Here is a 23,087-nt window from a genome sequence, read left to right as displayed (position 1 = left end):
GCATGATTTTTATGGTTGATGTTCTTAATTTTGGTTTGATGATTGTTTTGGTTGGATGTTCTTGATTTTTATAGCCAATCATCAGTTTCAAGGCAATCAATCATTATTTTATGTGATCTTATCACAAATGAAAAAGATAATTAAGAAAAGTGGCTAAAAGGTAATGGATTTAGAGCATTCACACCCGCATTGCCATATGTCATACGTAGGTATGTTTTACCATCAAAACACAAAAACGCAACACTACCTGGTCTTGTATCCTAAAAAATTTGTGACGAACTGTAGCACAATTGTAAAATGAAATAATTTTTTTTTATTCCTGCATTTAATGTATCTGCCTCTTTCTCTCTCTTCATTTTCTTTGTTTCTCACCTCCTCTCTCTTTTCACAACATTTTGGCCTCTCTCTCATCACATCTCTTTCCTGGCCTCTCTCTCACATCATATCTATCTCTCACAGTGGGCATATTCCGGCGTGGGTTGGGGGTCCAGCGTGGGTTTGGCGGCGGCGTGGATCTGGTAGTGCTGTGGGTTTGGTGGTTTCGGCAACATGGTCCTCTGATGGAAGCGCTCAACCTTGCCTCCGATGATGGGCTGCTCAACCTCGCCAATGATGGGCTATGATTTTTTTGGCGTGGGTCCAGTGGTGGGTTGTGGTGTGTGGGTGGTTTGAGGGGCTATGGATTCTGATGGTTTTAGGTGTTGTGGTGCAATGGTGGCAGGGCTATGGATTCTGATGGTTGGATTCCAATGTTTGGATTCCGATGGTTTTGGGTGTTGTGGTGTGATGGTTTGAGGGGCTACGGATTCTAATGGTTGGATTCTAATGGGGTTTGGGTTGGATTTGGATTGGTTGGTTTGGGTTAGTGTGGTGGGTAGTGGTGGTGGCGTGGTGGTGATTAGGTTGTTTTTGCTATAGGTTTGCTGGGTTTTGTTTTTTGTTTTTTTGTTTTTTTTTTAAATAATTTGGGTTTTGGTTCCGATGGGATTTTGGTGGGTAGTGGGCATGGTGGTGGCGACTAGGCTGTTTGGTTTATTCTAATGGGTTTGCTAGGTTTTTGGTAGGTATTTGCTAGATTTTTAAATTTTATTTTTAATTTAGGTTTTTGGTTCCGGTGGGATTTTTGTGGGCAGTGGTGGCATGGTGGGCATGGTGGTGGTGATTGGGTTGCTTTTGCTATAGGTTTGCCGGGTTTTGTTTTGTTTTTTTAATAATTTGGGTTTTGGATCCAATGGGATTTTGGTGGGCAATGGGCAGTGGTGGCGTGGTGGACATAATGGTGACGATTGGGTTGTTTGGTTTATTTTAATGGGTTTGTTGGGTTTTTGTGGGTATTTGCCTTTTTTTTTTTTTAATTTAGGTTTTTGGTTCCGGTGGGATTTTGGTGGGCAGTGGTGGCGTGGTGGACATGGTGGTGGCGTGGTGGTAATTGGGTTATTTGGTTGTTAAGAGAGGGACATAGAGGCAAGGATAGAAATGAGAGAGAGAGGAGAGAAGATAATTTGTTTATTATTTTATTGCATAATTTATATTATTTTAATGTGTTGTATTGTAAAATAAAAGTTGAGATGTTAGGTATGTTGTAAAATAATATGGTATAATAAATAAAATAGTTTTTGAAATAGTAAAATAGAATAGTTCAAAAGCATGGGATGGGAATTGTAAGTGCACAATTGCACCTGGTCCCAAGAACAGTTATGGGCTCAGGCCCAATATGCCTTAGACAATATGAATTTGTAGAGTGTGGGCTTGAAACCCAGGTTAGAAGCGTGTGAGGATTAAATGACAAACTAAAGATTGCAAGTAATTGGAAACAACAAAGAATATCGTAAATCAGCTTCCTCGGATGTAAACCGAGAGTTGTTCTTATATTATATCTTTGTCTTTGTTTCTTTTTCTTTTTAGGTTACAAAAAGTCCGTCCCTTTTTCTGTCTTAGATTGCTCTTTAAATACTACTCTTTTGAATACTTTGTACACGTGTTGTCTCACCTCCCCCTTAGCCTAGATATTTCTTTTCTCAGTGCCTTTGAATAGTAACCAGAAGTTTCTCTTCCACTGTTCAGGTGTCACTTCCCCATAAATGCGGCCAGGGTGGTAGGTGCAGGGTCTTTAATGTGGAGGTAGCAGCCTTTATCTTTGACATTTCTTCAACACCGGTGCTTCTGGGGCGTTCTAGGGTTCACCCCTTTTAACCACTGGCCCTAACCGTGTCATCCCCTAATCTTTACTATGAAATCCCGAGTTCTTCGGTGTTCATCCGAGGGTAAGTTCATCCTCGGCTGGATCCTCGGACCCTCGGCGTATGAGCCGACCCATAGTACTAACAAATTCTAAACCCAGGAGCAGGTCGGCCTTCCTTAACACGGTCCAAAAGGCCCACATTCCCATCAGGATCCTTTTGCCCCCCACAGGAATATTCACCAAATTTTAACATAGTGCAAAGTGTAAACTAACATGCATTTTAAACCGTGTGTCTTGCCAATCAAATATGGTAATTGATTACAACTTTAAAGTAAAATTTAACTCCACTATCCATTAGCGACTTTGTTTTAATGGGAAGGGCGGTGTGCAAGTTATTAGGTACTCCAATGTGTGTTTCTAGGAAAAAAAAAAACTCCAATGTCGGCCAAAATGTCGTATAACATTATTTGGAAAAATATGTATAAATCTACCACTTTTTACGAAATATTTAGTAATTATCACATTTTTGAAACTCGAATTTGTGAAACTTGAGTTTGCCGTGTAACTCAAGTTCTAGAAACTCAAATTCTTTGATAAAATAGCTTTCAAATTTGTCATGCTATTTTTTATGGAGTTCGAGTTCCTATAACTCGAGTTACATAAAAAAATTTCAAAATTTTTCTATGAAACTCGATTTCACAGAACTCGAGTTTTTAATTAATAATATATGTCTAGTTTTTAATTAATAATATATGTCTACATATTTCAGAAACACTAATAGATTACAAAACATTTTCAAAATCAGTGGTATATGAACATTTTGAAACTCCTATGTCAATGCTACTGTTCTAGCCTTATTGATTTATGGATAAAAGCTATTACAGATACACAATTACACAAATATTTTTAAAACTGAAATTATGATCATGTCTTCAGCTCTGATTTCAATTATATAAAATTTATAAAAAAAAAAAAAGTGTGCATAATAAATACTAGCTTAATTTATTTAACAGAAACCGACTCGTTTCCCATTGAAACGGGAAATCCAAGACCGAATGTGGACACGTGTTTGCCGTATTCTATTATGTTCGTACACGAATCGAGTTCTTAAACCCACCGGCCCCACTTCCTTTTAATTAACGAATGGTAGTGTACGTATTGGTTTCAACCGACATAAGCACGAAAAGAAGCATCTCGGCTCTGATATCTCACACCTAACACTATACTATGCAGATTACCTAACAGTCGCTTGGCAATTGCAAACCCATATTCCCCAAAGTCATTTTCTAATTACACTACAAATACAATTACTGTGTATTCGTTCTTCCTTTCTTCCTAGCTAAGTTTTCTTTTACTTCTATAAAAAGAAATTTCTTAGCCAAAGCCCTTAGATCATAGTGAGTCAAGATATATAGATTGTGAAAAAAAAAAATGTCAAGAATGGAGATTTGGGTAGTTCCATTTTTTGGGCAAGGCCATTTGTTCCCATGCATGGAGCTATGCAAACACATAGCTTCAAGAGACTTCGAATCCACATTCATCATCTCCTCCAATCTCTCCACCTCCGTCCCCTCCTCTTTCCGCCAACACCCTCACATCCAAGTCATCGAAATCCCATCTTCTCTTCCATCTCCACCACCACCACAACCACAGCCTGCCTCTGCCTCTGCCTCTGACCCCATGCACCACCACTTTAAACACCATGAACAAATGGCCCTCGCGCTTCAGAACCTCCTCTCCACCCGACCCGGACCCAAGCCCGTTTGCGCCATCCTCGACGTCATGATGGGCTGGTCCACCGAAGTCTTCGCTAAATTCCACGTCCCAACTGTTGGTTTCTTCACCTCCGGTGCTTGCTCTGCAGCCATCGAGTGTGCCACGTGGAAGTCCCACAAAGAATTAGATACAATAAAACCCGGAGAGACCCGTTTACTCCCCGGGTTACCCGAAGACATGGCTATTTCCTATTCCGATCTTAAGCGTCGCCCTCATGGACCACCAGGCGGGCCACCACCAGGTCCACCACCACCACTCAGCGGTGGACCACGACCATTCATCGGTGGCCCAAAGAAAATGGGTCCGCCAAAACCTGGAAGCCAGCCAATGTGGGTGGAGGAGGTAGAGGGTGTCATCGCTTTGTTAATCAACACGTGTGACGATCTGGAGAGTCCATTCATTCGCTACATCTCCGATCAGGTTGGGAAACCGGTCTGGGGCGTGGGCCCACTCTTGCCCGAACAGTATTGGAAGTCAGCAGCGGCAGGCTCACTTCTTCACGACCGTGAACTTCGTACCAACAACAGGAAGTCAAATGTTACCGAAGACGAGGTGATCCAATGGCTGGATTCGAAGCCACGTGGGTCTGTTCTGTACGTTTCTTTCGGTACCGAGGTGGGTCCCACCATGGAGGAGTACCCACAATTAGCTGATGCGTTATTGGAATCATCGTCAACAACGTTTATATGGGTGATACAACCCGGTTCGGGAAGGTCCGGTCCGCCACGTGCATTCCTAGGGCCAGAGGGCCAACCCGGTTCAGAACAAGAAGAAGAGGTTGGTTATTTTCCTCATGGTTTGGATAGCAAAGTCGGTAATAGGGGTTTGATAATACGTGGATGGGCACCACAGTTGTTGATACTGAGTCACCCGTCAACGGCTGGGTTTTTATCGCATTGTGGGTGGAATTCAACTGTGGAAGCCATTGGTCGAGGGGTCCCCATTTTGGCATGGCCCATTAGAGGGGACCAATACTATGATGCCAAATTGGTGGTCAGTCATCTCAAAGTTGGGTACATGATTTCTGATGATTTGTCACGGACGGTTCAGAAAGAAGATATAGTGAAGGGAATAGAGAAATTGATGGGTGATGAAGATATGAAAAATAGAGCACAAGCACTCAGCACTAAATTTGTACAAGGTTTTCCAAAAAGTTCAGTCACTGCTTTGGATGCTTTTCGGGATTTTATCAACCACAAAGCTGCTTAGGCCTTTTAATTTTATATATGTACACGCAATCATGTGTTGTGTTTTCCTTCTTCTTTTTTTTCTATCCATTTTTAATAACTCTAATAGACAGTATAGACAACCCCACAAAAAGAGAAACAAACTAATATGTATGGCTTTTTATAAAATCCTTGAATGTTATATTCAATTTCCAGGATTTTGTTTCATAGAATCATAGGTATTGGAAGCAAGTTATTGTATTTTGTTAATTTATTTTTGACAAAAATGTCATTTTGATTCTTACATTATGAAATCACATTCAATTTGATCCTTATATTTTGGTGGCAATCAATTTATTCTTATTATTTTCAAGGAGGAATTGGGTTTTTGCCCTTATTTTTAAAAATACCTAGTATAATGTCTATGTTTTCAAACTATTAAGCACTATATCCCTGTTTTCAAACTCGATTTTAAAATAAAATTGAGTTACAAGTAGAACTCGACATTAGTTCTATGTATATTTTGCCACTTAATTTTGAGGATATACATATAACTCAATTTTGAGAATATCGAGTTTTATACAAAACTTGATTTTGTTAAAATCGAGTTTAAAAAACAAGGGTGTAAGAGCACGAAATCTAGTGACCCAAGCCCACTTAGAATAGCCAGATAAAAGTTCCAAATTCGGCCTAAATCAATAGATACTCGTAAAGAGAGTGGGATGAACAAATTTGGACTTCGCCCGAGAACACAGATAGAGTATGAGGAATCAGAGGTCTAAGATTTAAATGTACAAATGGGTCTTTACAAATTTGCCCGAGGACAATGTTCTTGAATTTTACAAGTACTGTTCATTTTCTTTCTCTCAGTTACTATTCTGGCTGTGACCTATTTTTCTTTGATTATTTCTTTGGATCTCCCCCTATCTAAGAGTCTCTTTCCCTTGTATATATATTGAAAATCTTAACTTCAACAGTTCAACATAACTCTTAGGGCATGTTTGGTAAACTGTAATAGGTGTTGTAATGTAATAGTTATTCCTATAGTCATTCCTTATGAATAGCTATTCTTCAAAATGAGGAATAAATATTCTTCTTTAAAATGTTGCATTAGCTATTCCTTAGTCAGTGCAATAATTTCAAAATTTAATATATTTCCAAATAAAAAAAACTTTCCATATACATCTAACAATTATAAAATTATAAAATCATAAAAAATAACACATATCTCTCTTAAATTTAAAAAAAACAATTTTTAAGGAGATATAATTGTATGAGTAAGATATTTCCTAAAATAAATGTTAAGTTTCATTCTAATGTTATAACTCATAACCAAACTAATGAATATGTTTAATTATTACATTACAACACATTTTATTTCTAGTAATAATGATTACAATTCTTGTCGTAATCTCCATTCAGTGCAATATAATAGTTATTGTAATAGACACTACAATATAATAGTTATTCCTATAATTTAACCATTATTTAGTTTGGTAATATTTTTATTACAAAGAATAGTTATTCGTTATAAATTGCTATTCTTCATAATGAGGTATAACTATTCCTCTTTAAAAAGATTATGGTAGTTATTCCTTAGTAGCTGCAATAATTTTAAAAATTAATATATCTTAGGCCTCAGAACTTAAAGCCCATTATTGCAAAGGGCAAAAGCTACAAATGAATGCTCACGGTCTAGTTTACAATTGAACATGCTTAAAAATGGAAAACCAACCAGAGAAAAAAAAAATCAGGATTGCAGTTAGTAATATTGTATTGTAGTCATAATAATGTTTTTTTGCAAGGTTTTGGATCAAAATCAGGTGGAATAACCATAAAGTTGTTCAAGATATTAATATGTGAAAAATTTTCAACTTCTAACATCTTATTTTAATTTTCCTTGAATCAATTGTCTCTATTTTGAGTATTTATTTAGATAGCATTAATTTGATAATAAAAATTATTAAATGGAGTATGGCTTTAGAGTTCAAAAAAATTGCTTTTACAACTTTATAGAAAACCCTAACTCATTAAATAAAAATTATCTTTTATTTGTTCTCTTGAATAATTGAAAAAGAAAAGATAGAAATTTTAAAATCTTCTTGTTCCTTCATCCATAACCCCAATCCCTAAAGTTTGCGTATAGATGTAATCAACCATGGTTGAAATTAATATCACTCAACTTTTCTTCTTATGAATTTTTCTCATACCAAGGATTGGATTGTCATTGGTATTTCTGGTTGCCACTTACTGCATGAATGATTTGGAACCCAACAAGGCAACAACAATTTCCAAAAAGAAAAAGAAACTATAGTTGATTTTGATAACTATAAGTTAAAATCAAGCTAATTGGATTCAGAGATTCAATATATGAATATAAAATTATACAAATTTTAATTCTCAACATGATTTAATAACACAATCACAATAAAAAGAAATGTGAATAATATAAATTGAAGAAGAGATAATTAATTTATACATGCTCATGGTCTAGCTTACAATTGAACATGTTCCAAAATGGAAAACCAATTCAGAGAAAAAAGAAAATCAGGATTGCAAGTTTAGCTCCTGAAATATAACAAAATTTTGGAATAGGAAATTTTTTGCAGATGACTTTAGTAAGAAAGGATCAGGTCGTAATATTATATTGTAGTCCTAATAATGCTTTTCACTAGCTTTTAGGTTAATAACTAAGTATAGAGTTCCCCTCCTTACAGAATTGAAGTGCAGGAACATTGATAGATGTATTTCCATTAAGCTAGTAATAGATGTGTCTTAAGCATCCGATTGCACCATTAGGTGATAGCTATTAACTTCATATCTGCTTGACACTTGTCCTATATGTTTGCAAAATGCCTGGACCTGAAATGCAACCATGAGACAAGTTGTATGTTACATAGAATCAATCATCTAAAAAGTACTTGATGGAGTTTTTTCTAATTAATATCTACCTTACTACTTAATAGCCTGGTTCACCATCACTCGGTTCAGTGCATCTTGAATTATTCGTTCAGATTCAGCTTTGAGTGTATTTGTAGCCTTATTTAAAGCAGTGTGCTGGACATCTAATGGCTACCCGTTTCTTCTGCCTGCTTGATAATTGGAATTCTCGTAGTATTTCCATGATATGCTAGTCCTGCATTTTATTTGACAGAAAATGCTAAACTCCAAAACAAAAAGATTGAAGTAATAATGCTTCCACCTTTGCTTTATGCATTGAAAGCTATTAAATGTTGTTTTACTCTAAAATAGCAAAATTGACTTAATTACTTGGATCATTAATAACTATCCAATGATGAATTTAGGAGAACTTTTTACTCTACTAACCTGTCATAAGCCACTAATAAACCTTTGCGCATTTGTAACTTTGGTGAAGCTTTGCTTTCCACCTCATTTGCAATTCCTTCTTTCTCATATGCAGTGTTGGCATGGATAAGTCATTAAACAAAACTGATTCTTGACTGACAAGACCAATCTACCAACTCATCCACTTCAATTTAACCTTTCAATTTCAATTCCATCACGTGACCTGATTTAGGATCACATGATCTTTGCAATATTGCAGTCACTATGCATTCCCCAATTCCACTTTTTCCAACAATTGTGACTTTCTGAAAGAAAAGAGTGACAACATTACAATTATGACTTGATTAATCTGTTTTTTCTTTTCAATTATCACTTGATCAAAAAAAAAAAATTCTAGTACTGCTTTGGTGCTAATGCTGTATAGAAGTAAAAGGGTGGCAATAAACAATTTGAAAATAAAATTTAACTTTGCCAAAAAGAATGGCAAAGCTTAGGCCTCAGAAAACCTGAATATCTAGCCTAGATGGATATCTAAAGCTTACGAGATGAAGCTCAATTTTTCCCTTGTATGATTCATTGTCATCCTGGACTCATTACTTAGGTCTATATTCAACTTAGAATTTATCATTGCTAATAAGAAAACATCAACAGCTTTGTCTTTTGCTACTTAGGTCTATGTTTTCAGACAAGGTCAAACAGTAATGCTGAAAGTATTAATATTGTCTTTTGAGCTTTTAGTCAATTGAGTTACTTTATATATATGTTTGGGAGGAAAAAAGAAATGCATTCAATATCCAGGACATAGGCCAATAATTCATAAAGATAATGTAAAGAAGTAATTATAAGCAATTTTATAGTTTCTTTTTGTTAAAATGTAAACATCAATCATATTGGCATTCTTGATCATGTTCAAATAATAAGCAATCAGAACAATAGTTTGCTTACATTCGTGTCCAATGCCTCTTGTGCTATTCTCTCAAATCTAGCATCAAATGCACTTTCAGCTGCATTTAAAAGTTAAAATCCATCGGAGTTTAGAAATTGCTCTAGCCATGGAAGCTGTTTGCTTCTGTCCACAAGATAATGAGTCTTGTGCTTCACCCCCCATGGAGTCCATTCAGCTGCAAATTTCAAATTTCCAAAATATATGAACAACTTAGATGATTATCAAGATGAAAGGATCATCTAAAGTACAGTCATGGACCAGGTCCAGAAGTTAGAACCTCAAGCAATGTATCAGTAAAAGACCAGCAAAGGCAAGTTCAGGTGCAGCTCTCATTTCTTCAATTCTTGCACCACCTTTCCATATGCAATATCATATTTGATGGTGGATGCAAAGAACAAGGGTTCTTGGCTGACAAGACCAAATTTTCCCTACTCCATTTAATCTGAAAATTTTTGAGATTAATATTATCCGTAAGACCTTTGCCCACCTGAAGATCATTGTATCACTTTGAAGAACTAATAACTGCTGACTTCCCACGCTTTTGCATTGTCCAACCAAAGCTCAAGTTTTGCCATCTGGAATATAGAAATAGAATCAATTAAATATATTTGTTCACTTAATAAAGTTAAATGATTGAAATAAACATAATTAATTTATGTATCTACATTTATGTCATCTAATATCTTTCCTATTGCATCATAAGCATTGATGTTTGATCCAGCAAAAAATGAACTTGTGTAGGAAGACGCCAGGCCTAGATACCAAAACTAAACCATCCATGTGGTAAGAAATAAAAGGAAAAAAGGCATGATACTTGCACACATACATTCATATGTTGTGGTTGCACACATCTTCATTAAGGAACTTAAGCCACTAAGTATCTAATACTTTTTTTTTTTTTCAATTTTTTGGCTATTGCTGCATATATAACTTTGGAACCAACTCTATTTGGAGAAAAGGCATAATCAGATACAATAAAAATCAGCAATACTTGAAACAAAAAACAATAATGAAGTTGTTCAATTATAATTGATTAATTTATAGAGGACTGAGTTTAAAATGATATGAATGAACCTGTGGAAGTATTAGGAGTTTTAGATCCTTATGGTCTTCTCTAGGATCTGAGCAGTCACATGGATTCATGTAACGTATGAACCTTGCCCATTAATGCCTGGCATTTTACTGATAAGTGAGAGAAAGAGATATACAAAATGTTTTGTTAACTAAAATAAAATGAACTCATCATTACAAGTGAGTATTCACTATAGTTTCTAGTTCCCACTGATAAAGAATTTAAGACTTTTTAATTTCAATTTTTTTTCTTTTCTTTTTCCTACCTACATTTTTTCTGTAACCAAACGGAGCATAAATTTAAATAATCCATCACTAAAATTGTTGACACTAACTTGAAATGTCAAAATTGTGTGTTAATTCAATCTAAATGAGGCTCATTAGGGGGACCAGTGAAAAGGGGATGATTACCCAAATACCTCATTAGGGGGCACCTCTTCCAGCTTTGCCTCTTTCCTTGGTAACCTCAATGAGGCTCAAAACTAGATTCAGTTTAGAACTCCCTTCTTGTACTCTGTTGCAGAATAAGATTTTTTTTTTTTTTTTTAAGCAGGGAAAGGGTCCAGTGAAAAAGGGATGATGTCGATGCACGATGGAAGTGGAAGAACATGGGGATATAGAATCCACAAGCCAAAAGTTAAAATCAAGACAAAAAGGAATTAGGATGACATAAAAGCAATTGAGTCCTTTTCAGCAATAGTGTGATAGGAGAATTTCTTTCACAAAAAACTATAGATCCTCCCCTTACCTGTGTACTGCCACTTGAAGTCTGAGTGCATTTTGATCTTTGAGATCATTACAAGCCCATTGTTTAAGATGCTGATTCCAGGAGTAATATATACTATAGTTGCCAGCTTTGAATTTCCAACCAGATTATCATTATTCCTATGAAAAGATCCACAAAGTAAGCCAAATAAATCGCCTCCTTGCACACTTTTGAATAAAAACTCAAGTAACAGTTTTTTCTTTATTAAGTAAAAGGAGATTGGCAAAGCCAAAAAATAGGTACTAATACATTTTACATATTATTTCATCTCATATAAATGCGGAAAGGACATATTATGATAATGAAAGTAATGAGACACAATTTCCAGCTTGTCATCTTACTGCATGTTGCAGGAGAATCCTTAGAACATTGAAAAGAAATAATAGCATTAACAATTTTTTTTTTTTTATAGAACAAAAAAGATTGCTATATATCTTTTTATGAAGGATCTAGGTTAACGATTGACATACATACCTAAAGAAGTCAAAGTGGCAGTCAATTCTCAATCTGGTTCTCATTAATTCAGTTCCATTATCAAATAAATGGGAGCAGGTTAATGCCACATCTTTCTTGTTTGACTCTGCCGTCTTAGCAACAACTTGAGTTAGTCAATAATACTCGATCTCTTTAAAGAAGTGAGGTTATCATAATCAAGCATATTGCAGAATCCCCCCTGATTTCCTCAACCATCTCCTCAATTGGTACTTGTCTCTACATTTCCCTTTGATAATCAAAGAACCAAGTGAATAAACTTGAAAACAACTCAAAACTTTTCAATAAACACATTGAATTTATATCCATGAACACAACAAAACAACAATACAAGTATAACTCGATTAATTTGGTTTTGTTTTTCCAATTATGACTGGATCATTAAAAAAAAATCTAGTATTGCTTTGGTGCTAAAGCTATATAGAAGTAAAAAGGTGGTAAAGCACAATTTGAAAATAAAATTTTACCTTTGCCAAAATGAATGGCAAAGCAGCTGAGGCCTTGGAAAACCTGAATATCTAACCTAGATGGATATCTAAAGCATACAACATGAAGCTCAATTTTTCCTTTGTATGATTTGTCATCATCCTAGACTTATTACTTAGGTCTAAATTTAACCTTGAATCAATCATTGCTAATAAGGAAGCATCAACAGCTTTATCTTTTGCTACTTAGGTCTATGTTTTCAGACAAGGCCAAACAGTAATGCTGACAGCATTAGCTTTGTATTTTGAAGTTTTAGTCAATTGAGTTCATGTGAAAGTTTGGGAGGAAAAAAGAAAAACTTGCCATATCCAGGACATAGGCCAATATTTCATAAAGATAATGGAAAGAAGTAATTATATGCAATTTTGTAATTTCTTTTTGTTAAAATGTAAAATTCAGAATCACATAGCTAGGTCAAATGATATACAATGCCGCTGTGGTGAACAAAGACTAGTTTACAGAAAATAAAATTACTAGTTGACACACGTGAAAATGCCTCAAGATGTGATTTAAGAGAATATAGTATGACTATACTTTTAACATTCCTTTTTCAGGCATTCTTGATCATGCTCAAATGATAAGAAACCAAAACAATAATTTGCATACCATCATGTCCAATGCCTCTTGCAATATTCTCTCAAAATCCACATCAAACGCACTTTTAGCTTCATTTAGGAGTTAAAATCCTTGTGTGTTTAGAAATTGCTCTTGCTATGGAAGCTGTTTGCTTCTGTCCACGGGACAAATGAGTCTTGTGCTTCACCACCCATGGAGTCCACTCAGCTGCAAATTCCAGAATTCCACATGACAGTACTTTAGATGATTATCGAATTGAAAGGATCATCTAAAGTACAGTCATGGACCAGAAGTTAGAACCTCACGCAATGTATCAGTAAAAGAACAGCATACGTAAGTCGAGGTCCAGCTCTTATTTCTTCAATTCTTCCCCCACCTTTCAATATGCAATATTATATTTGATGGTGGATGCAAAGAACAAAGGTTCTTGGCTGAAACTTTTTGAGATTAATATTATCCGTAAGAGCTTTGCCCACCTGAAGATCATAGTATCACTTTGGAGAACTGATAACTGTTGACTTCCTGCTTTTGCCTTTTCCAACCAAAGCTCAAGTTTTGCCAGCTGGGACATAGAAATCAAATCAATTAAATATATTTGCTCATTTAATAAAGTTAAATGCTTGAGATAAACATAATTAACTTCTGTATCTACATCTATGTCATCTAATATCTTTCCTAGTGCATCATAAGCATCAATGTCTGACTTCCGCTCAATGGTTTTATACATCTTAAAGTCTGTAGTTTCATTCAGCAGAAAATGAAGTTATGTAGGAAGACACCAGGCCTAAAGACCTGAAACATCCATGTGGTAAGAAAAAGAGGAAAGAAGGCATAATACTTGCACACATACATTCATATGGTGTGCATGCACCCATCTTCATTAAGGAACTTAAGCCACTAAAGTTTCTAATACTTCTTTTCTTTCAATATTTTGCTATTGCTGCATATATAACTTTGGAATCAACTTTGTTTGAAGAAAAGGCATTATCAGATTTAATAAAAATCAGCAATACTTGAAAAAAAAAATAATTATAATTGATAAATTTATAGAGGACTGAGTTTAAAATGGTATGAATGAACCTGTAGAAGTATTAGGAGTTTTAGATCCTTATTTCTATATCTAGGATCCGAGCAGTCACATGGATTCATGGAATGTGTGAATCTTGCCCATTAATGCTTGGCATTTCTCTGATAAGTGAGAGAAAGAGATGTACAATCATTTCTTGTTGACTAAAAGAAAATGAACTCATCATTACAAGTGAGTATTCACTGTAGTTTCTTGTTCCCACTGATAAAGAATTTAAGACTTTTTTTTTTCAAATATTTTTTTCTTTTACCTCCTACATTGTTTTTCTGTAACCAGATTGGGCATAAATTTAAATAATCCATCACTAACATTTTTTTGTCTAATTGAAATGTCAAAATAGTGCATTAATCCAATCTAAATGAGGTTCATTGGCGATGTCCAATGAAAAGGGGATGATTAGCCAAATACCTCATTAGGGGGCACCTCTTCTGGTTCTGGCTTTGCCACTTTCCTTGGTATCCTCAATAAGGCTCAAAACTAGATTCAATTTAGAACTCCCTCATTGCACTCTGTTGCAGAATAAGATTTTTTTTAGCAGGGAGAAGGTCCAGAGAAAACGGGATGATCTCGATGCACGATGGAAGTAGAAGCACATAGGGAAATTGAATCCAAAAGCCAAAATTTAAAATCAAGACAAAAAGGAATTAGGATGACATAGGAGCAATTGAGTCCTTTTCAGCAATAACATGATTGTTGCATTTCTCTCACAAAAACCTATAGATCCTCCCTTTACCTGTGTCTAGCCATTTGAACTTTGAGCGCATTGTGATCTTTGAGATCATTACAAGCCCATTGTCTAAGATGCTGATTCTAGGAGTACTAAATACTATAGTTTCCAACTTTGAATTTCCAACCAGAATACCATCATGCCTTTGCAAAGATTAACAAAGCAAGCCAAATACATCAACTCCTTGGCACACTTTTGAAAAAAAACTCGAGCAACATTTTTTCTTTATAAGTAAAAGGAATTTGGCAAAGCTAAAAAATGATTACAAATATATTTTACATATTGTTTCGTCTCATATAAATGCGGAAAGAACATATTATGATAACGAAAGTAATGAGACACAATTTCCAGCTTGTCAACTTACTATATGTTGCAGGAGAATCCTTAGAACATTGAAAAGAAAGAATAACATTGACATTTTAATCTAGGTTAATGATTGACATCCATACCAAAAGAAGTCACAGTGGCAGAAAATTCTAAATCTGGTTCTCATCAATTCAGTTTCACTGTCAAATAAAAGGGAGCAGGTTTATGCCAGATCATTCTTGTTTGACTCTGCATCTTAGCAACAACTTGAGTTAGTCAATAATACTCAATCTCTTGAAAGAAGTGAGGCTATCATAATCAAGCATATTGTGGAATCCCAACTGATTTCCCCATCCATCTCCTGAATTGCTGCTTGTCTCTACATTTCCCACTAATAATCAAAGAACCAAGTGAAGAATTCGAAAACAGCTCAAAACTTTCGAAGAAACACATTGAATTTGATAGTAAGAACCCAACTAGACCACAATAATGTCCAAATAGGTCAATAAGATTTAAATTTGATAGTTATAAAATCCTAACATAGTAAAGCAAAATTTGTATTGAATACTTATGAGAATGAGATTGGAATTATAGTGCAGGAGTCTTGTGGTCTATTATAAATAAAACTTACTTATTCTTTTATTAACTTGTGATGACGCAACCATTTGTAGAATTTAAAATGGTGCAACAGTGCTAGATATGTCAGAGCTTCAATGGCTGATATTTTAAAAAACACCACAACAATTAACAAGAGATAATTGCCACCACCATTGTCATAACTGCTGTACAAACTAACATTGAACTTGTTTCATATTGGAAAAACCAACAAAAGATAAACAAAAAACAAGATTTAAACCCAACAAAAATCTGAATAATAATTAGTAAAGTATTAATTTTGCCAGCATATTTTTCCATATCATATGTGAGAAATCAAATTCAGGATAAATAATTTTCATATGAAAGTAAAGAAATGTAATTGCAATGTATTGCAAAGTTGTAGGGTAACAAATTGAGAAATATGGCACATGAAATCGGACAAGTGAAAAATACTCGTAATATCAAAACACTTAGAATAAAAATAAAATTAAAAAGAAAGCATAGCATTGACATTTCATTATTGTGTTTTATCCTTCACAGATAAGTTAATGATTGACATACGTACCAAAAGAAGTCAAAGATGCAACAAATCCTGAATATTATTCTCACAAATACACAAATATAAGAACAGACTTATGCCAACTTTTTCCTGTTTGCCTCTACCATTGTAGCCATAAGTGGGATAGCGAGTGATACTCATTCTTTTTAAGATGGAAGGCTGTCATATCCAATCACATTGTAGAAAATCCCCATGATTTCCACACCACCCACAAGTGACTATCCACTGCATTTAGGTTGTGGCTATCTACTGCGTATCTGCCTGAACATGTGACCAAAATGTTTGCTAAATGCCTGCATATAAAAGGGAATCATGGGAGAAGTTGCACGCTATTAGTATCAGTCATCTAAAGAGAGAAAAAATTTAATAAAGGTAGATAGTTAGTTTCCTTTAACATTTATTTTCCACTCTACTGTAGAAAAACACTGAACCCTTCAAAAACTGTTGGGTTGGCAAGCTCACAACTCTAGGGGATGGTATTGGTTGCTCTTGTCATCCAACATGAGAAAGTTCAGAACTCAAAATAACTTGTAAACTAACAAACTATATTGTGGCACTCAACCTTTTTATGGAGTTATGATGGATCCTTCTGCATTTAATTCCAGCCTCAAGGATATATGCTGTCTCAGGTCATTCCGAAGCATTTTCACCTGGCATCATTCAATAAGTACCATTATGGATTTAAGAATCTAAGCTCCTCTTTTCAGATAAGAATTCTGCAGGATAATTATCAAGTTTGAATAAAAAAAGAAGTTACGATTGTATAATCATTGTCTTCCCAAAGTTTCTCACTAACCAGGGGCATAAAATGAATACCATTCCTGAAATATATCATGTCTACATTAAATCTAAGCTGTGTTTTGATGAAACTATTCTATCAAATAAAAGTTACAGACAGTGAATCTCATATATTTAAATATGAAGAATCATCAATTAAACCATTAAGTTCTTAAAATCTTTCAGCTCACCTATCACAAAAGAAGCGAAAGAACCACTATTAAAGACCACTTTTACATATTTGATCTTCATTTCATATATTTTACAACGAAATGAGAACTGCTTTTAGTATGTAAGAAGATAGCCCTAGATACCCAGATGAATTGACATACAGTTTAATGTCAAGCAGGTTCTTGTTTGGAGTAGGAAGAAACATAGAAAACAGGAGAAAAATGGACTGGAGAGTGATTTATTACTGGTTTCAAAGTTCTTGGAAAGGTCAAGAAACCTAACATATGATTAATGACTTACCCTTTATTTTGGGCACTAGAAGACTTCTAAGAACCAAAGTAACCAAAATTGATTACAAGCCAGAGATTGTTAGAGAAGTTGCAATTATAAATGAAGATGATCAAAGCCTAAAGCACACATTTGAAAATGAGGCATCTAGTTCTGTTGGCAATACTTGTATCTATATGGGTAAGAGTAGTAATAAACAGACACTGGATCCCAACTTTGATCATAAACTATTAAGCGTTATGAAGAATCTGCCATAGTGAAAACCTTTTTCTTTATTTTTTTTCCCCTTCGAAAACAAAGAATGATAATATAAAAGTAAATAAAAGTCTATTATTTGTTTACCTCTGTAGCATTTGAATTCAAGGAGAAAGCCAATAACCAACCACTTGTCCTTTATCCAAGTGTCGCTACCATGAATATCAACTTATGATCTAAATCCAACGCAGGCTAAGCAAGACAAAAAAAAGATAGGAAAGAAACATTAGTGATTCAGTATGAAACAACTCATACCTGCACAAGCCAGAAAAAAAAAAAAAAAAACATTAAACAATTTTTTTTATTCAATTGTAGAAAAAAAAACATGGTGGAGCTTATAACCGAAGCATAAAAAATACCTGCATAAGCTAATTCTTCTGCCAGAATACTTCTCCCCACAAATATTATCTCCTTATCAGCAATTGATGATCCTCACCTGACAAGATGAGAAGAAAAACACCCAAAATACATCACCAAATCAACTTGGTTTGAGATACAAAAAGAAACAGAGGAAAGAATTCCATATTCTTTCTCCTAATATGTGAAGAAAGTATGCATGTGAGGAATGAAAATTCTATTGGCAAAGATAAATAAAACAAGAAACCACCTCTAGATAATTATAATTATTCACCACTGAGCTATTGACTTGTTGAACCACTGCAACGCCCAAAAATTTTGGTGAAGCCCCGAGTTTTAAGTTCATATTCCTCATTCGTTTCAGTTTGTTCTGCATACTGAAATTAAAAAGCCAGGAAAAAATTAGCTATACAATTAAAGATGGGTATCCCTAAACACACAAAAACAAAAATCAAAATTCAACATTCAACATTTTTGAAACGAAAAACGATTGGAAAATCTGAGAGATGGTGAAGAAGAAGAAATTTGTTTTGTATAATGAAATTCAATACCTGGATGAGCTAAATTTCCTTTCAAGTTTTGGATGCGAGCAACCCAATCCTGGTTCTTGCAACTTTCTACTAAGATGGGACACCACCGAATATCCAGCGTCTTCAAAGACCTTAGGGCAGGCAATGAAGTCAAATTGGGGCAATCACAAATTTCGAGTGATTGAAGAGATATGATTTCGCAGATCCATTCCGGCAATGTCGTCAAACTCGGACAATCCCGAATTTCGAGACGTCGCAGAGAGGTCGCCTGTTGAAGCCCCATCGGAAGAGAGGCCAATTTTGGCATTTCAGATAATATTAGAGACTGAAGCTTTCTCAGGCCTTGCCATTCCAATTCCATCCCATCCCCATTATACTTACATAACTGAAGTTCTTCAAGTGCAGTGAGATGTTGTATAGATTGAAGGACATGACCATCACTGCCTTCTATCATATCAATATCCAAATATTTTAATTTGGAAAGAGGGGTGAATGAGGCGGCAAGTGTTGAAGAGGAATAAGAAGGAGCAGACGAGGTTGACTCTGCTACTGCTGCTGTTGTTGGGTTTTCCTGAGATGCCGTACTTATCATTCCCATCGATATTGTTCGCTCCAATGGCCTCAAATTAGACTTATACAGATATAGTCTTTCAAGATAAGGAAATAAAGGCATAGAAGATAGTTTAGGGCACTCAGAAATGTGTAGATTGGAAAGACGAGAAAATGAAGGCAGAGAATGATTCTTCGCTGTTATCGTCGATATTTCACCGTCATTATCGGCGACATCTTCGTCCTCCTCGATGGAGTCGCTCCTCCTCTTCCACCATCCCTTTAGATTTGGGCAAGTCCAAATTTTGAGGGATTCTAGGGGTGGAAGTTTAAAACTCTCTGCTACCAGAGATATGTACTCAAGAGAAGAAATATACTCCAATTTGAGAGTTTTGAGAGAAGGAAATTGATGCAATGGTAGCACATCTTGGCAATTCTTCATTGAAAATAACTTAAGGCTTACAAGATTTTTGAGTAAAGAAAGCCAGCTTGGATGTTTCACTCCCCTGTAGCGATATAATTCCAAACTTTTAAGATTTTGGTTTGGTTCCAAAGCTTCCACTGACATCTCATCGTACCCAATATCCACTTCTCCTTCTATCCACATTAACGCCAAACCTTCAAGGTGTTGTTTATCTTTCAAACGTGCAGTTTTATATTCTAATTCAGCATCTTTCTTGTGTCTCAGATTTTTAATCGCTAGACGTTCTCTCAACTGGTTTAATCCGTGAAATTCCTTCAACTCACCACCACACCTAGAGTCCGTACTCAACACATACAGAGTTAGTGAGTGGAGATTAGTCAATTGCCCAAATCCACGTGGCATATGAGTCAAACGAAAGCACCCAGATATGTTAAGATGCCTAAGATTGACTAATTTGCTAATATTTTTTGGCAATTCTATAAGTCCTTCACAATACAAAAGATTTAGTGTCTCCAAATTCTGCAACCTTGTAATGGAATTAGGAAGTATCTTAATCTCTTTATTGCGTGAGAAATCGAGATATCTTAAATGCTTCAACTTTCCAATAGAATGTGGCACAATCCTAATACCAGTCAACTTCAAATCTAACAGGCGCAAGAACTTAAAACTTAAAACAAATGCATCACAAGTTGACTTGTCCCATACCATTTGATTTGAATAATACTCTTGACATGGCAAAAGAAATGTTCTCATCCTACTTGATTTAAACAACGAGGTTGGAATTTGCTTGGATGAGACTAAATCAAAACCAAATGACACATGATGGGTTTTTTCATCCATTTTTCCCTCATTTATGCCAAAAGTGATGCTCTCTAGCCCCACTACCAATATTGCTAGATCATGCATTAGGTCATGTATTTTGAATTTAGTTACATGGGTCCACCAATTTCCTTCAGCTTCTTCAAAGAATGATCTCCAATGTAATTCTTCAAAATACTCACATCCAACATCTTCTAAGCATTGGTTTTGATCTGATGGCCTAATGAACCCTTGTGCCATCCATAGCTTAATCAATATCTCCTTTTCAATTTGATAATCCTTTGGAAATAAACTACAATAAGCAAAACATTGCTTTAAATGTGATGGGAGATGATCATAACTCAATTTAAGTGTTGGTAGGATATCACCTTCATTTTGATCTAGCTTTGAAAAATCTTTATTCATGAAGGAGAACCACTCCTCTTCTGAGGTTTTTGAGCACAATAGCCTTCCTATAAGCTTTATGGCAAGTGGAATTCCTTTGCACTTTCTAACTATTTCCATTCCAAATTCCTTAATTTTTAAATTTCCTGGTTCTTGTCCCTTTTCAAATGCTTTTTTCTTAAATAAAGACCAAGACTCCGCTTCATTTAAACCCCTTAAAAAGTGTGGCTCCATAGTTTTTGAAATATTAGCAACCTTTTTCTCACGTGTAGTTACCAATATTCTACTGCCTCTTGCACCACATAGTAGAGATCCTTTTAAGTTATCCCATTTTTCTGCATTATCATTCCACACATCATCTAATACAAGTAAGTATCTCACTCCATCTAATTCTTTATGAAGAACATTTATCAATGTGCTCATTTCAAGTTTTTCTTGTTTCTTACCTGTTGCATTTTCTAGGATTTTCTCAACAATCCTTTCTACATCAAAATCGTCTGAGATGCACACCCACAATTTTTTATGAAAATGACTATTAATTTCATCATCATTGAATACATATTGAGCTAAAGTGGTCTTACCTAGTCCTCCTATACCTACTATAGGAAGGACTGAAACATTGTCTTCAATATTGGAATCCAATAAACGTTCTATGATCACTTTCTTATCAACCTCTCTTCCAATAAAGTAATTAGCTTCAACACTTACACGACCATGAGTCTTTCTCACACTATTAGTGACTTGTGTCTCCCTAGGACGTCCCTCTAACTTGTACCTATTCTTATCTGCATCAATGGCATCTAACCTCCCCTTAATTGCCTTAATCTTATGACCCATTTTAAGACCATATGCAAGCTGGTTTGATTTGGAGAAGAAGATGCGTACCTCTTTCGCCTTCTTATTCCCGGTCATCACTTCCCTTTGTAAAACTTCAGTGGAAAAGTCATCCAGCAAGTCATCCGCTTCATAAAGTACATCTGTCAGCTTTCTCAGCCAATCACTGATGGCAGCATCCTGCGCCTGTTTCTCCTCCGCATCCAGAATGACAGCTTTGATGGATAAAACCGTGTTCCTGAGCTTATCAAGCTCACCCTTGACACCCCAGAGCAGGACAATCTCTTGGAGAGCAGGCTTTGCCAATTGGCCAATGATTCCCTCAGCAACTTTGATGAGAGCTTCCGCCATTGCACGCTAGTAGTAGCAGGTGAATGAATGCTAAACGGTTACAGTGAACTCAGTTAAAAGGTAGGCAAAATGAGAACAATTGTTTGTGAGGAGAATGGCTTAGGCAGATTGGACAATTTATTTAGAATGCTAGCAAGTTGCAAGTACAGTTGTGATCATATATTATTAAACATTACTTTGGGCAAAATGGTAAGATTTAATTCATCACATTGGTTTTCTTAGCTGGCTCTCACTAATTCAATTCATTATGTATTAATTCAAATTACTTTTGGGATAATGCATATTATAGTATTCTTGAAAACAAAGGTGCAGCGTGCACTTGTTACACATTCTACGACAAATTGCACATGTTGCTGAATCTAAACGCATCTCAAAACATATATTAAGTTAAACAAACAATAGTTTTTGTCTCAACGGTAAGAGGCCCATTTGGCCATGTATGACTAATATTAAAAAACTTACGCATGACATTGGTCATTGTCAGTGGCTATCGTTTTAGTTCAATGTATTTGTATTAGTTTAAATTAGTTTTGGGTTAATGCTCCTTTAAATAGTCTTACTTAGTCTGCGATTTCATACTTGGTGACTTTGACTGGTGATTGGAATTTGTGAAAATAAGAAAATGTAGATGCACTCGGTCATTATCCCATGACAAATTATAAGTAGAGGTTTGCTAATATATATATATATATATATATGAAAATATCTACATTTTATCGAATGAGCAATCTGGACTCTGGACTCTAGATTTATTCTTAATTCCTTATCATTTTAATGAGTAAAGATAATTTTTTTGGGGTAAGACTCTCTTTCCCTCTCTCAATTATAGAAAAAAAAATACCAAACAAAAGCGAAAACAAAGCTGTTACGAAATTCCCCATCAAAAAAAAAAAAACTGTTATGAAATAATTATTAATTTTGTGTGTGGAAATGATTATTAATTTAATAAGTAATTAAAATGTAAATAGAATAAATTCATAAGTAACACTATTAAATTAAAAATAACTAAAAGAATTTAGATAGTTGCAACTGTATTATCACTATATATATTCTTTAAAAACAAAAAACAAAAAATACTATATATAAACTAGCTTCATCACATGTGTTTTGCATGTGCAATGAAGGTAATTTTTATTTTGTTTTGGGTTTAGTGTCATCATGTTTAAAAACGAGATATAAATAGTGTGGATGTGTCGATCAATGGGTTTAGGTGTAATTTTGAATAATAATTAATAATGTTAAGGGGTTCTAATGTTCGGGCAAGGCTTAGGTACAATATTTATGTGTTGTTCCTTAGGTTCCCCT

General features: G+C 35.0%; 2 protein-coding genes across 22 annotated transcripts; one reads left to right on the top strand and one right to left on the bottom strand.

The window, feature by feature from the left end:
- The first annotated feature begins 3,525 nt into the window (after positions 1-3,525).
- LOC142611625 (scopoletin glucosyltransferase-like) lies at positions 3,526-5,357 on the top strand. The gene has a single exon (XM_075783716.1). The coding sequence runs from the start codon at positions 3,614-3,616 to the stop codon at positions 5,165-5,167; it is 1,554 nt and encodes a 517-aa protein (XP_075639831.1). The 5' UTR covers positions 3,526-3,613; the 3' UTR covers positions 5,168-5,357.
- A 2,121-nt stretch (positions 5,358-7,478) lies between these two features.
- Positions 7,479-21,906, bottom strand: LOC142613265 (putative disease resistance protein RGA1). Of its 21 annotated transcripts, none has more exons than XM_075785529.1 (19): positions 18,443-21,906; positions 18,142-18,261; positions 17,894-17,970; positions 17,622-17,726; positions 16,606-16,693; positions 15,031-16,336; positions 14,263-14,363; positions 13,244-13,329; positions 12,798-13,035; positions 11,688-11,934; positions 11,196-11,332; positions 10,867-10,961; positions 10,451-10,547; positions 9,864-9,951; positions 9,654-9,784; positions 9,376-9,551; positions 8,452-8,735; positions 8,076-8,260; positions 7,479-7,986 (listed from the first exon to the last, which is right to left on the bottom strand). In XM_075785529.1, exons 1-2 carry the CDS (start codon positions 21,780-21,782, stop codon positions 18,173-18,175), a joined length of 3,429 nt encoding a protein of 1,142 aa, XP_075641644.1. In that variant the 5' UTR covers positions 21,783-21,906; the 3' UTR covers positions 7,479-7,986; positions 8,076-8,260; positions 8,452-8,735; positions 9,376-9,551; positions 9,654-9,784; positions 9,864-9,951; positions 10,451-10,547; positions 10,867-10,961; positions 11,196-11,332; positions 11,688-11,934; positions 12,798-13,035; positions 13,244-13,329; positions 14,263-14,363; positions 15,031-16,336; positions 16,606-16,693; positions 17,622-17,726; positions 17,894-17,970; positions 18,142-18,172. The 21 variants fall into 21 exon arrangements, with proteins under 21 accessions (XP_075641644.1, XP_075641638.1, XP_075641645.1 ...); XM_075785523.1 differs by having other exon boundaries at positions 9,654-9,951; positions 15,031-15,278; positions 16,050-16,336; XM_075785530.1 differs by having other exon boundaries at positions 9,654-9,951; positions 12,798-12,974; positions 13,068-13,329.
- Between the last annotated feature and the right edge of the window lie 1,181 nt (positions 21,907-23,087).

The sequence above is a fragment of the Castanea sativa genome, chromosome 10, assembly GCF_040712315.1.
Source record: "Castanea sativa cultivar Marrone di Chiusa Pesio chromosome 10, ASM4071231v1".
NCBI lineage: Eukaryota > Viridiplantae > Streptophyta > Magnoliopsida > Fagales > Fagaceae > Castanea > Castanea sativa.
The sequence above is the reverse complement of the archived record's forward strand: the minus strand, read 5'-3'. Positions and strand labels throughout refer to the sequence as shown.

Bases quoted from the DNA above. Each gene is read 5' to 3' on its own strand.
- LOC142611625 (XM_075783716.1), top strand. From the start codon at position 3,614: ATGTCAAGAATGGAGATTTGGGTAGTTCCATTTTTTGGGCAAGGCCAT.
- LOC142613265 (XM_075785530.1), bottom strand. From the start codon at position 21,782: ATGGCGGAAGCTCTCATCAAAGTTGCTGAGGGAATCATTGGCCAATTG. The intron at 18,262-18,442 runs GTATTGAATTTC...TTCAGTATGCAG, and splicing joins AGGAAATTTAGCTCATCCAG to AACAAACTGAAACGAATGAG.